The 13,071-nt window shown below is 40.7% G+C and overlaps 1 protein-coding gene across 4 annotated transcripts in view; it reads right to left on the reverse strand.

Annotated features, from left to right (window-relative positions):
• MYO1B (myosin IB) overlaps positions 1-13,071 on the reverse strand; it is a 184,083-nt gene that overhangs the window by 38,651 nt on the left and 132,361 nt on the right. For all 4 annotated transcript variants that reach the window (XM_035007505.1, XM_035007504.1, XM_035007503.1 and 1 more), the window contains 3 exons: positions 9,378-9,464; positions 8,657-8,722; positions 647-751 (listed from right to left, as the gene is read on the reverse strand). In XM_035007505.1, coding sequence (XP_034863396.1) covers positions 647-751; positions 8,657-8,722; positions 9,378-9,464 — 258 coding nt within the window. The remainder of the gene's footprint in view (positions 1-646; positions 752-8,656; positions 8,723-9,377; positions 9,465-13,071) is intronic.

Consider the following 13,071-nt stretch of genomic DNA (forward strand, 5'->3'; position numbering starts at 1 on the left):
TCCCTATATGCTGTGCCTTCCATTCCTGTGACTGGCTCATTCCGTAACTGGAAGCCGGTATCTCCCATTCTCCCTCACCTGTTTTGCCCATTCTCTACCCCTCTTCCCTCTGGCAACCATCAGCTGGTTCTCTGTGCTTATCGGTCTGATTCCACCTTTTATTTATTCATCTGTTTTGTTTTTTAGGTTCCACATGAGTGAAATCATATGGTATTTGTCCTTCTCAGTCCGACTTATTTCACTTAGCATAATACCCTCCAGGTCCATCCATGTTGTTGCAAATGGTGTTTGTTCCTTTTTATTGCCTGGTATGGATGTACCACTGCTGTTTGCTCATTCATCTGAATCTTTTTTTAACACACTATTATTTTACATCATTACAGTAGAATCCGCTAAGACTCGAGCCAGTCAACTGATACTTCCTGAGCATCTACTATGTGCCAGGCACTGTTCTAGGCTCTAGCAGCAGGGCAGTAAGATAATCCCAGTGAGCTTAGATGTCCTAACAAATGCACTTTTAAAAGACAAAATATGGCTAAACTTAGATAAATCTGATTTTAGGGTCCTGTTTATAGCGACTTCTGAATCCACAATTTGTATGATGAGTAAAAAAAGGAACCTTTAACAAAATGTACTTTAACATTACCTCCCGTATATATTCCTCCTGCTCTTCTTTAAGAGTCAGTTCAATGAAGATTTGTTGTAGCTTTTCATTACAATAATTAATAATGAACTGCTCAAAGCTGTTGTCCTACATGGAGAAAAATGAAGAGCGCGTTATAAGCCATGCCATTAGGTCTCACACAGCAGTGACACTCTTACCACCGCAATCCACAAGAAACGTCACACACACACACCGTCTGGCGGATTTAACTGTGGCCCAGCACACAGCTCCCGGGACGCCGAGGCCCAGCACACACAGGCTTGCACGCTGCAGGCACTCGAGAAATGGTTCATGAGTCAAGCGGGTGAATGAAGTATACACAAGTTACGTAGTATTTTGAAAGATGAGGATTTTTAGTTGACAGAGAAGCACCCCACACATGTATGTATAAATAAATAAATAAATAGTTTCCCCAAAAGGATCCAAAATGGAACAGCGAAATTTATAATCTCTGTCACCCAAGTTCTCAATCGGCCATTCTCGGGTGAAACTCTGCAACTCAAGAAAGTCTTCTTGACCTGACCGCTTGTTCCCCTATGCAGGGTCAGCTCCCTCATTCTGACTCTTAGATACCAGGACTTTCTAAAAATCACGCTCTGTGTATATGCGTGTGGGCATGTGTGTACACGTGTATCGATTAGTTTCAGCCCTGTCTCACTAGACGGGCAAGGACTGACTGCGTGTCTCTTCTGTTCACCAGTGTAAGCCCGTGCCTCGCACAGCACTTTGCGCCCAGCAAGTTCTCCACATGACTTGATGAGTGAATGAATGAGCGAAGTGCCGAAAAAATAGAGATTCAAGGGAATCAGCACATCAAAATCATTTCCCTAGTGAGAAACTCTCTTCTCAGAAGGCTCATGATTTATTGCTCGTATGGTTCTCAGCAGCTTCTCCTTCATATTATAGTTATCTCCTAAAACTCCGGTGAAGATTCATGCCTAAATCATCTCTGGACCATCCGCAGGGCTTAATGTATTGCCGTAGATACTGAGGGCACAAAGTCCATGTCTGTTGAATGAATACACCCCACCAAGAACCACACCATCCAGGAAGAGGTAGATCTGGTAGTAAGACGTGTTATTTTCACCTCGGTCGTCTGTCTTTGTGGAGAGGAGATGGTGGCCATGGGAGCAAGGGACAGTACGACCCCACCACTGATAAACCTGACTCTTCTCCTACCGAGGTGGCCAGTCCTGGCCCTAACGAGCTGCGAGCCACGAGCATCCCGGCGTGAAACTGAAGCTCATCGCTTCTCATGAATACCCAGAGCAACTGACCTTCAAATCTCTCTGTAAATGATGAAAGCAAAAAAGTCATAGAGCTTTTCAAAAGCTGAACTTTCAAAATCAACTTTGCTCCTATGTAGGACAAATTTTAAAATGAGACTTATGATGCTGATACCTGACTACATTCTTTCTTGGAATTCACCTAAGGGTTTCCTATCGCCAGTGATGAACTCATTAATCAGGGAGAACTTTTAACTCTAAACCATAAATGACACATACACACGATCATTGGTTAATCTTTCAAATGTTAAGTCCGGTCAAGGAAAAGAGTTTTTTGGTTTTTTGTTTTTAATCATGAAGGTTTTTACTAAAGGGAATACATTTCTTTTCAATACTTTCAACAAATGGTCTGAGACACAAAGGGCATTCCCCATTTTCACAAAGTTTTAAAAGCCATGCGCTCCAATCTTCGGAGCTTAACAATTTTGCTTAGAAGCTGATGTCAATCTGGCCTAGATGCCTTATTACGATTATGATCAGGATAAGGCCATTTCTCTACGAGGGAGTCTGGCTTTCTTTGTTTGGTAAAATATATCCTTATATAATACTACTACCCCAATTTAAAAACTTATAAATAAAATTAAAGTTTTAATGGTTTATTTAACGGTTAAAATCCTTTCTGTTATTTAAGAAGTCTATACTCATGGAGCTATTTAAACAAAATTATGCTAAGTCTTCAAATGGTAACTAATGAGGAGAAGCAAGAGCAGAATAGTGTCCTGAGACACATGACACGGCCTGAACAGCTGGAGGTATGCTTTGCAACAGGACTACGAAATACACACAGGCAGGTTAGAAATCAGATGCAAAGCTTCACAATTACAACACAACTTCAGGGGTAAGTTAGACCCAAGCTAGATTTCCCCTCAATATTTAAAAATTCCTGTATGAATTCTATTTCATATCCGCACACAGGTAATCAATGGCCATTTACTGCAAAATCCACACAGCTGGAGAAGCCAATCACACAGGAGCATGCAACAGACTGTCACTGCAAACAGTTCATACTTACTGCATTCTGGTGCGAAAAGGGACAGATTACACAAAATGCAGTCAGTTCTTAATTTGCAATAAACCTCTAAAAGTAAACACTTATTGACAGTTATTCATTGGTGCAAATGACAGATTTCACCATTCAAGCTATGTTTCTGATTGGCATAAAACTTGAAATCAAGACACATGTCCAATCAGTTCAAAAAACGGGCCCCCGATACCTACATGCGGTGTCTGAACTGTGGTTCTGCTAGGTGTGAGCTACGCAGGATAAAAACAGTTTGACTCAAATAATGCCTCACGTAACTTGCTTGAAGTCCCAAGCCTTCGGGATCTAACGCTTCTAATTCTAAATTCTCAGGAAAAATAAATGACACATCCCCCTCCCCAAAGAGTCACTGAAAGAGGCAAATGGCAGGTCACAAAAAGAACGAAGAGATCCAGCAAAATCCAAAAGCACCTCCTCTTTCTCACCACAGCAACCCACCCCGTGCTGTCCCTGCGAGGTCTCCCCTCAAACATAAACAATGTGGTAAGGAGAGAACGTTCTGGAGACGGCCTAAGAAAAAAACCTGTCTCTCCTACCTCATCCTGCTGTCTAAAGAACAACAACAAAAAAACAGAATAGCACGAGCATCAAGGCAGAAACCAGCTGACTTCCCCTCCGAAGTATCTCTACATCTACTGCAAACACACCTCATGGTCTGCAAAACGTGTCACGAATCACCAGAGCAATCGTCATTGCCAAACGCGAAGGCAATCCCATCTCTCATGATCTATGTTTACATTGTGGACATCGTCCTATGTTTTGGGAAACGGGACTTCACAAATCATTAAAAATAACATACAAACATTTATAATTTGCAAAAAATTAAGGAACGTCCTGGTAACAGTTCGTATAGCTCCAAATCGCTTCGGTCCAGAACATGCCTTCATGTACACAGGCACTAAAAATCACTGGGGTTTCCTCTTGGGTCATTTTCCCCTTTAGAAAATAGCTAAACTGGGTCTAGGAACCACCCCATGAATCTCAAGACCCCAAGGTAATTTGGTATTTGGATACTTTTGTGTCAAGAACTGTGGGTGGCAGCGATCCCTGAGGCAGGCGCTGTCTCCCACATGTCAGTCTCATGAATCAAAGTCTCCTCAGGAGGAAGTGGGCAGGAGCTTGAATGACTCAGCTCCGCACTCTCTCTCTCCAGTGTTCTACCCATGCCCCACGCATGGAATGTGTCTCCACTGCCTAACTCATATTTATCCCTAAAGGCTGAGGTTATGATAAAACTAAAACTTTGGGGAACATCTTCGAACAAGCATTTCCAGAATTTTCCATCACACAGTCTCCCTGTGTGAAGCCCAGAACCATCACCACCCCCACCGGACTGCTCTAGGGAAGACAGATACACAGCAAGGTGTCTAGGTTCTATGCTGTTTTATACTGTATTCACCAAGTGTAGACTGGGGTGGGAAGAACTTGCTAGGTTTAGAAATAAAATAATAGACCAAAACTTCAAAATCTAGGGCTTCTTTAAAGAATTCCTGAGTTCAGGGCGCCTGGGTGGCTCAGTTGGTTAAGCGACTGCCTTCAGCTCAGGTCATGATCCCGGAGTCCTGGGATCGAGTCCCACATCGGGCTCCTGGCTCAGCAGGGAGCCTGTTTCTCCCTCTGACCCTCTCCGCTCTCATGCTGTTTCTCTCTCTCTCTCTCTCAAGTAAATAAATCAATAAAATCATAAAAAAAAAAAAAAGAAGAATTCCTGAGTTTGAGTCCACCTTTTCAACATCAAACAAACAGAAAACCATACTCCCAGTGAAGTTCACAACTACTTTATACTCTTAAGTATCAATTATGAACTTCCCGCCTGGAAGGATTTTGAAAGATGGGTCAAAAATACCTGCCTGTTACTAATTTATCTGTATTTTCTCGGCAATAGAGGCGGCTAATGATACCTTATGCTCTTTAAGACAGGTAGATATTTAAGTCTTGCACTCTCTAAATACATAACATTTTTCTTCCTAGTACATATTAAAATATGGTAAATTTTAAGAAAAACAACATTATAGTGCTTTTCTTATATAAAATAAGCTTTGACTTAAAAAGCAAGAGTCATGATGTACAGATACATATTATGAACCATATTATTTCCCATCATTTCCATTCTAAAATGTACTTTAAAAATTCTCCTTCCTCTTTAAGTTCTCTAGCACACGAAGAACAAAATTAAAGGAAAAAAGCTGGAACAAAAGGTATTACCTATAACCAGAATCAATTTTCTTTTAAAATCAATTTAGAAAACAAATCTCATCATCATGAGAAGACTTACCAGGCTACACTGACTGACTCTTGTTCACCTATTAGGTTCTTTTATTTGGAACAATCATTGCATCCAGCCTATCATATTCTTACTGTATATGGGTCACTTTCATTGAGGTTCATAAGGGCAAGATGAACAAAGAGTGCTTGATTCAAAATAACTTTGGATATATGAAACCAGCTCAACTGTATGAAAAGTGAAATATCCAGCCTGCTGTTCTGCTTTGGTCTATAGCACACTAATAATTCGTTAGATTTTCCCAGTAAACTACCTGCCATTTTTAGTACTTCTTAGATAAGCACTTAGAAAAAAGCTGAATCAGTTTAGATGGCTCAACTTCGCTCTGAATTTAATTTTTTCATTTGTTATTTTATGGTGACGCTATAAATGTTTCTGAGAGCAGTTATAAGAACATCCAAACTTAATTGTGTGGAATTGGAGTGTCTGGATTATAGAACTCTCTTCCTTTGCAAAACTGGACTTACATTCAACGAGGATTTATAGCTAGATTTTTCTTCTCTATGAGTTTTAACTCACTTCCTCTTATTTTTGGTATCAGTGTGTTCCACTAATCTGTTTTCCAAACTGACATCAGATCACATGCGGCCAGCAAGGCAGGGCTATTCATGCAGCTGGCCCTGGAATGCTTTGCAGTCAAATCCATGGGTCATCATCCCATGGTTTAATGCATCAGTTTCCCTCTTCCATTTAGAGACAGACCAAAATGAATGAAAGGTTTCCACCAGCTCAGCTGAAAAACGTTTTCATGGCAACTGTCAATGGGGTCATGAGGCAGAATTAGAAACATTAAAATTTTTTTTTTCTGAACCTTCACAGTCCAATTTTTAAAGTGATGCCCAGGGTGTTCTAAAAGGTAGAACACTTAATTCTTGCAGTCAAGTTTCATGGAAAAACGAAGGCAGAATTCTCTCTATACTCCATCAGTTTCTTTTTCACTTGGGTATACAATAACATAGAAATTTTCATTTGTGCACTGATGAGGATTCAGAATACTTCTTCCCAAGTCAGACTTTGAGCTTATACTTCAGCTTCTGGTACTTTTAAGTCCTTAATTGCCTGGCTCCCTCATGTTCAATACGATGGACTTCCTGATGTTTCCATGTGTTCTAATTTTGCTGAGAATCCAGGAAAATGTAGAATGGCACCTGAGGCATGCATGTGAATACATTAAAAAAAAAAAGCCTCTCTAATTCCGTATCAAAAAGCAGGTAAAGTATCTAAAAGTGTGCAACCAGGGGCGCCTAGGTGGCTTAGTCGTTGAGTGTCTGCCTTCGGCTCAGGTCATGATCCCAGAGTCCTGGGATCAAGCCCTGCATCACGTTCCCTGCTCTGTGGGAAGCCTGCTTCTCCCTCTCCCACTCCCCCTGCTTGTGTTCCCTCTCTTGCTATCTCTCTCTCTGTCAAATAAATAAATAAAATCTTAAAAAAAAAAAAAAGTGTGCAACCAAATCTCTATTCTGACTTCACCCAAGTAAATTTAATTGTAAAATAAATCATTAAGCAGATTATTAATAATCAGGATGTTTGGAAGATCTGAGAAGGTTTAGACAGGAAAATGAAGAGAACAGTTAGTTACAATGAAAGACAAATCTTAATTCTCTCAAAGAACTGGGAAAAAAAATCAAAGCATTTACTGCATGGAGAAGGAAAATTAATTTCTCATGATTTTAGGTACATCATAAGATCTGCTATAGACATGACTGGTTAGATTTGGTCTTGGTTCAAAGTTCTGATTTGGGGGGCTTTTTTAGAAAAGAATTTTTCTATTTCAGGGTAGTTCTGAGTATATTCAAGCAATTCTCCTAACTCACAAACCTCAAATTCTTCCCTATTACCAAGAGCCTAGAAGCCTTCCTTTGCAGAGTCTGCTAAAGGGGCACCAATATAAGCAGACATTGTGCTGAAGAGCATCTTCGGGGGGCAGGGCGGGAGGTGGGGGGCCGGCAGCAGCCAGCACACGGCACAGGTGCCCCACACTCGGCCACCAGCACACCAAAGAACCCCAGGGGGGCTCCCCGTGCTGGCCAGCTCAGAATGATGACAAGTGCACAGAAATATGGGGCATCAGAAACTTAACACATTTGCGTTTTCTCCTTATTTTCAGGTACTGGGGACCTTATGAGTTTGGAGAGAAAAGTGCCCTATAGGAGATCTTTTATTATTTATTAAGGAGGCCTAGGGTTTAGGTCCTGAGTTTGCCCTTTGGTAACCATGTAACCTTGGGAGCTACTTGACCTTCAGAGCCTCACCTCCTCACCTGTAAAATAGGAATAACTGCAGCAATTTCATGACATTTTTGTGAAAATTAAATCCAACAATATATGTACCACTTACCACAATGCTTACACACAGGTAGCCCTCAATAACTGGCCTCAATATGGACTGTGGTCAAGCAGGGAGAAGGTACTATCACAGAAATAAATGTTGTAAGAAAAAGACATTTGCTAGAAAGGCCTAGCTTAGCACAGGGAATGGGCTGATGTTTTTTTGCTATTCTGTGAACCTGATAATTTGGAACACGTGAAGGCTTTGGGTGGTCATTCTGGGCACAGACTGCTTATTTAAAGGAATTCACAAATCATTACTTACGGGGAGAATAAAAAAAGGAGGAGCCTGATCTACTTGTTATTTTTCCAAACCAAACTAAAATACCACTCCTAAAAGTAAGAGTACATGCTTTAAAAGGTCCTTAAAATGGGGGAGGGGGCAAAAAAAAAAAAAAAAGTCCTTAAAATGGCTTCTAAATGTCAAAGTTAGCAAGAGGATAAATGGGAAATTCAAATATAAGTATATAATGTTTAAATATTTAATCTGTAATAGGCATGGAGTCTTTTTAAAAAAATTCATTATGAACTTCCACTGAAATTCTTTCAACCTTTGCAACAGAACTCCTATCGAAAGACTGCAGTTGGATGAGACCCAACACATCACCCAGTCGAGACCGTCTCTGCCTGAGTCCAGCGGGGATGAGGTGACCAGCTCCAGCCAGGCCACAGCCGGCATCCGGCTCCTGGGCTCCGTGCTTTCTCAGGGCACCATCTTGCTTCCCTTTCTTACAAATGAACGAATGACTAAGGCCCAATGTCCATATACCTTGTTAGCAATTTCACAGGAAGAATTCTGAATTTGCAATTACAAAAATCAAATACTGCTACAAGAAGTTCTTCCTTTGACAGCACTGGCACCAAAATGCTGGCTCTCAGCACTCAAAACACACACACACACACACACACACACTTTGTTACATCCGCAAAAAGGCTTCTTTGTAGATTCAAAGTTATATTAATTAAATTAAATGTGGTCTATAGAATATACAATGTAATTTCCAACTATTCCACATAAATAAAGATAATACAAAAGCTAGGAAAAAAGCTTACCTCAAAAATTTCAAAGCCATAGATGTCCAAAACACCCATGACCTTCTTTCTCACTTTGGTCTGTGCCTTAAAAAAAGTTTAAAATTGATGGGTTAATTCAGGCCTGAAATAGAACACTAAAAGCATACTAAGGAATACAGACATACATTATAAATTAATTGCATTTCACAACTAGGAGAATAACTGTAATTTAGTTTAGTTTAGTTTTTTTTTTTTTTTAATGTATGAGATAGAATATTGGTATGGAATCTTCCAGAAATTTTAATAGGTGACTTATTTAAAGATGGTATTAGTGATGCTTTATTATAATAAAAGATTGCTCAATGTTATGATCTAGGTAGGGCCTTTCAAAATCACACTACTCCAATACCCTCATTTTACTGAAGAACGTATCAGTAGCTAGAGAGGTCAAGTGACCTTTTCAGCCAAGTGCATAAACTAGATAGATGAACCACAACCAAGACCTAGGATGCTCTCAGAGTAACTCTGCAAAGACCACTAGACCACTGACGGGTGAGATTTCTTACAACATACATGGCAAAACAAAATAAATAGAATCCTGACAAATTTCAATCCTATGCAAGGTAAATTCTTTTCAAGGAACAACTTTGTAAGTCATAATCAATTATCTGATTATAGAATTAAAGTATTTTTAACTTAATGTTTATACTCTGAATACCATTTATTACAACTGATTTATCTGGTTATTGAAATTCAGTACCTTAATGCTTTCATTGATTCGATTTACCAACCATGAGAACAATCTGCTGTAGAGGTTTTTAGCCAGAGCATCACGGGCGTAATATGCCTATTAATAAAAAAAAAAAAAGAAGAAGAAGAAGAAAGAAAAAGAAAAACTCAGCACCCACAATTGTCACAATGCTTAATTTCAATAAAATAATAAAGGCATTTCTTTAAATATTTAAAGCTGTTTTATTTCCAATTTCTTTTCAGAGCCAGTCTTCATTATACTCTGGATGAACAGTCAAACCGTTAAGAGAATTGGGCAAATTATTTATACCCAATTATTATGCTTTTTTGCATCCCAGGAAATGAATTCAAAACATTACAAACACTTTCTCCAGAAAGATATCCATCTCAGTATTACAGAAGAGAGGAAAATCAGAGGCAATTTAGAAGTCCAACAACAGTAGAATAGCAAAATGAATAAATGAATGCCCACTGAAAGGGAAGTTACACAGTTATCACAGAATGATCATTATAAAAATTAGCTAATAAAATGGAAAATGCTTATGTTGTATGAAAATAAGAAACTACATTTTATACGAAGACTCTATCTTTTCAACCCCTACACATAGGAAAGGAAACTCAAAGAAAAAACGTGAAAATGGGTCTCACTGATGTGATCTGCAAATTTTTTCCTTCATTCAACCCTCTGAACATTTAAAAAAAAATTCCATAACGACTAGTGTCACAATACACTGTTAGACAATGTGCTGGATAAAACAGAAATCACATGCTTTTATTTGCTTATTCATTTACTTGAAGCTGTTCAGACGTACCTGACAAAGAAGGGGCAGAAGACAGAGTGTCGCTGACTCTGACCTAGAATGCACGCACTGGAGAAAGGGAGCCTTGCTGGGGCGAACCTAAGAGTCCCTACAGGCATCGGGTGCCACGTGGGTACCTCAAGCACGCACCAACAAGAGATGTGTGAGGCAGTGCTCCCGGGGAGGCCCGCGGATGAGCGTCAGCAGCCTCGGGGAGCAGAACTGGAGGGTTTGCTCCTATTCCTAACACTCTGGCCCTATGTGTGCATTTCACTGCTGGTAAGTAGAAATGTGGGCATTACTACAAAAGCAAACCATTCCATTTTTATCTTATAAAGAATTAGGTTATATGGAAGTTCTTTTTCCACGTTTCTTTCTAAATGAAGTGTAACAACTTTAATCACACAGTCACCTTGCTGGCAACGTACGGCAGCTTTAGAGCACCTTCTCCCTTCATCTGACACTTCCATGCTAATCCCAAATCTCTCTCCCTACATCTCAGGCAGCCACTCCAGTGAGAGCTAGAAAATCCACTGAGAAGTTGGCAGACAAATAGAACCCAACTGCACAATGTTGTCTTGGAGGGTGATGGTTAATGATCCCATTGCAGAAAATGCATGTAAATGCTGAGATAGAGAAAGAAGCCTGGGTTTAGACAAACACCTTTTCTCTACCCTCCTTCCTTCTAGGTTTTACTTTCTTCAAATAGGCCATACAAGTGCCTAGAACAGTGCCTGGCACACAGTCTTTTTTTTTTTTTTTTTTAAAGATTTTATTTATTTGACAGAGAGAGACACAGCGAGAGAGGGAACACAAGCAGGGGGAGGGGGAGAGGGAGAAGCAGGCTTCCCGTGGAGCAGGGAGCCCGATGCAGGGCTCGATCCCAGGACTCTGGGATCATGACCTGAGCCGAAGGCAGACGCTTAACGACTGAGCCACCCAGGCGCCCCTACACAGTAAGTCTATACATGTTATTTATATCATGATTTCTGAAGTATCTTCTTCCTTTCCCACTCGTGCGCCTATAGAATTCTTTCTTCATCCTCTCCGCTTTCTTCTTACAAATTCCATTTACCTGAAAACACCGCATAATCTCAAAACATCACTTATTTGCAAACAGAATGTCATCATAATGGCATCTGGTTTTTCTCGTGGTATGCTACCGGCTTCCAAAAAACCACCATTTCAATATGCAATCGAACTAATAGTGACAACTTATTCTGGCACTACATTGTATTTTTTAAAGTGTATTCACAGCCAATGTATTAATCTTCTTTGCTGCCTTCAAACAAATTATTTATTCCAGAAGTCTCAAACTCAAATGTCCCCAGGGAGCTGCCCATCTCCCAGGCCTGACTTCCTGAGTCTGATTCATGCCACTTCATTTCCACACTAATGTCCTCCAAAGTAGGGGAAGGAATATTTACTCTCACTTAAGGATCACCAATGAGGTGTACAGAAATAAGGAAGACACCGAATGCACCGATTCACCATCTCAGATTCTAAGCACCATATGAGGAGACTACACGTTTCTGCAGCTGTGTGAAGCTTACTGAGAAAGATCCCCAGTGGATGTGCTTCGGACATGACCGCTATTAGTCTATGGCCCAGGTGAAGGAGATACACAGATGTATGGCTGTAGGGCCCACTCGGTAGAAGCTTACAGTGTGGCGGTGGAGATCAAACCAAGATGAATGGAACAATCAGAGAGCAAGTGCCCAACAGCAAGAGAAAAAGGAATTCAGGGAAGGGAGAAGAGGGGGCCAATGGGATCTAGGAAGGCTTCCTGGATGAGGTGTAATTAGATGGACCATTCAGACAGACAGGAAGAATGAGCCATGGCATGTGGGTAAAGGAGAAGTAGGAGCAAAGGAACTGGGTAAAAAGAAGTATGGCATTTAGAGAACTCAGCACAGGGAATAAACTGAGATCAATTGTGTAGGGTCAGATTACCAAGGGCCCGAGGGCCGAGGGCCGTGGAAGGCAGGGAGGGAGGATGTGGCCGAAGCTGAAAGACAGCTCTGTCTTGAGTGTCTATCATTTCACTATTCCTTGCTGTATCTGAGGAAAGATCGAAATGCCTTGAGGAGAATGAGGAACGGGGCAATAAAGATGATCATGGGGCCCAAGAATTGAAGCTATGAGGAAATGTTAATAAAACAAATTACTTCCTGCTGGAATTGAAACCTTTTAGGCAGTAAGATTGGTAGAAACCTAAATCCTCCATTAAAAAAGAACTTGAATAAGGAGCTGAAAAACCAAGGATCTCAAGCAAAATTCTTTCATGCCAAAGGTTAAAAGAATGTGGAAAAGTTTAACCTAGGGATGCAAGGTGACTCAAGCTCATTAAGTAGGAGGCACCTGGGCCTGGTTTCCGTAGAGGATGATTAAAAGGCAAGAGTAAAACTACACAATAAAAACACCACAATATAGCCACATATACATTCCATATATATCCATATATATGTGGATATTCCTAAAGGGCTTCTTAAGCAGCAGGCCTTTTCTCTTTGCAACAGCGTATATTTAACCATCACCACTCTGGCTATTGAAAATGTCTACACTCAGTGTGACCTTCAATACAGTGGTTCTCAAAATGTGGTCCCTGGACCAGCAGCAGCACTGACCTTGTGAGACGCGCACATTCTTCAGTCCTACCGCAGACCTACTGAATCCAACGCTCCAGAGACACGGCCTGCAAACCAGGTTTGGCAAACCCTCCAGGGGGTCCTGATGTGCACTCAAGTTTGAGAACCGCCTCCACACTTAACCTTTCCAGCCCCATTTCTCTGAACCCATGTCACAAGCCTAAAGCTACAGCCGAGCCCGACCAACCCTCCCCAAGATGTGGACTCCTCTTCTCACTGTTTTCTTTTTGAAATGTGCTTTTGCCCATTCTTTGTA

The sequence above is a fragment of the Mirounga leonina genome, unplaced genomic scaffold, assembly GCF_011800145.1.
Source record: "Mirounga leonina isolate KUSES-001 unplaced genomic scaffold, KU_Mleo_1.0 Mir_151, whole genome shotgun sequence".
NCBI classification, from domain to species: domain Eukaryota; kingdom Metazoa; phylum Chordata; class Mammalia; order Carnivora; family Phocidae; genus Mirounga; species Mirounga leonina.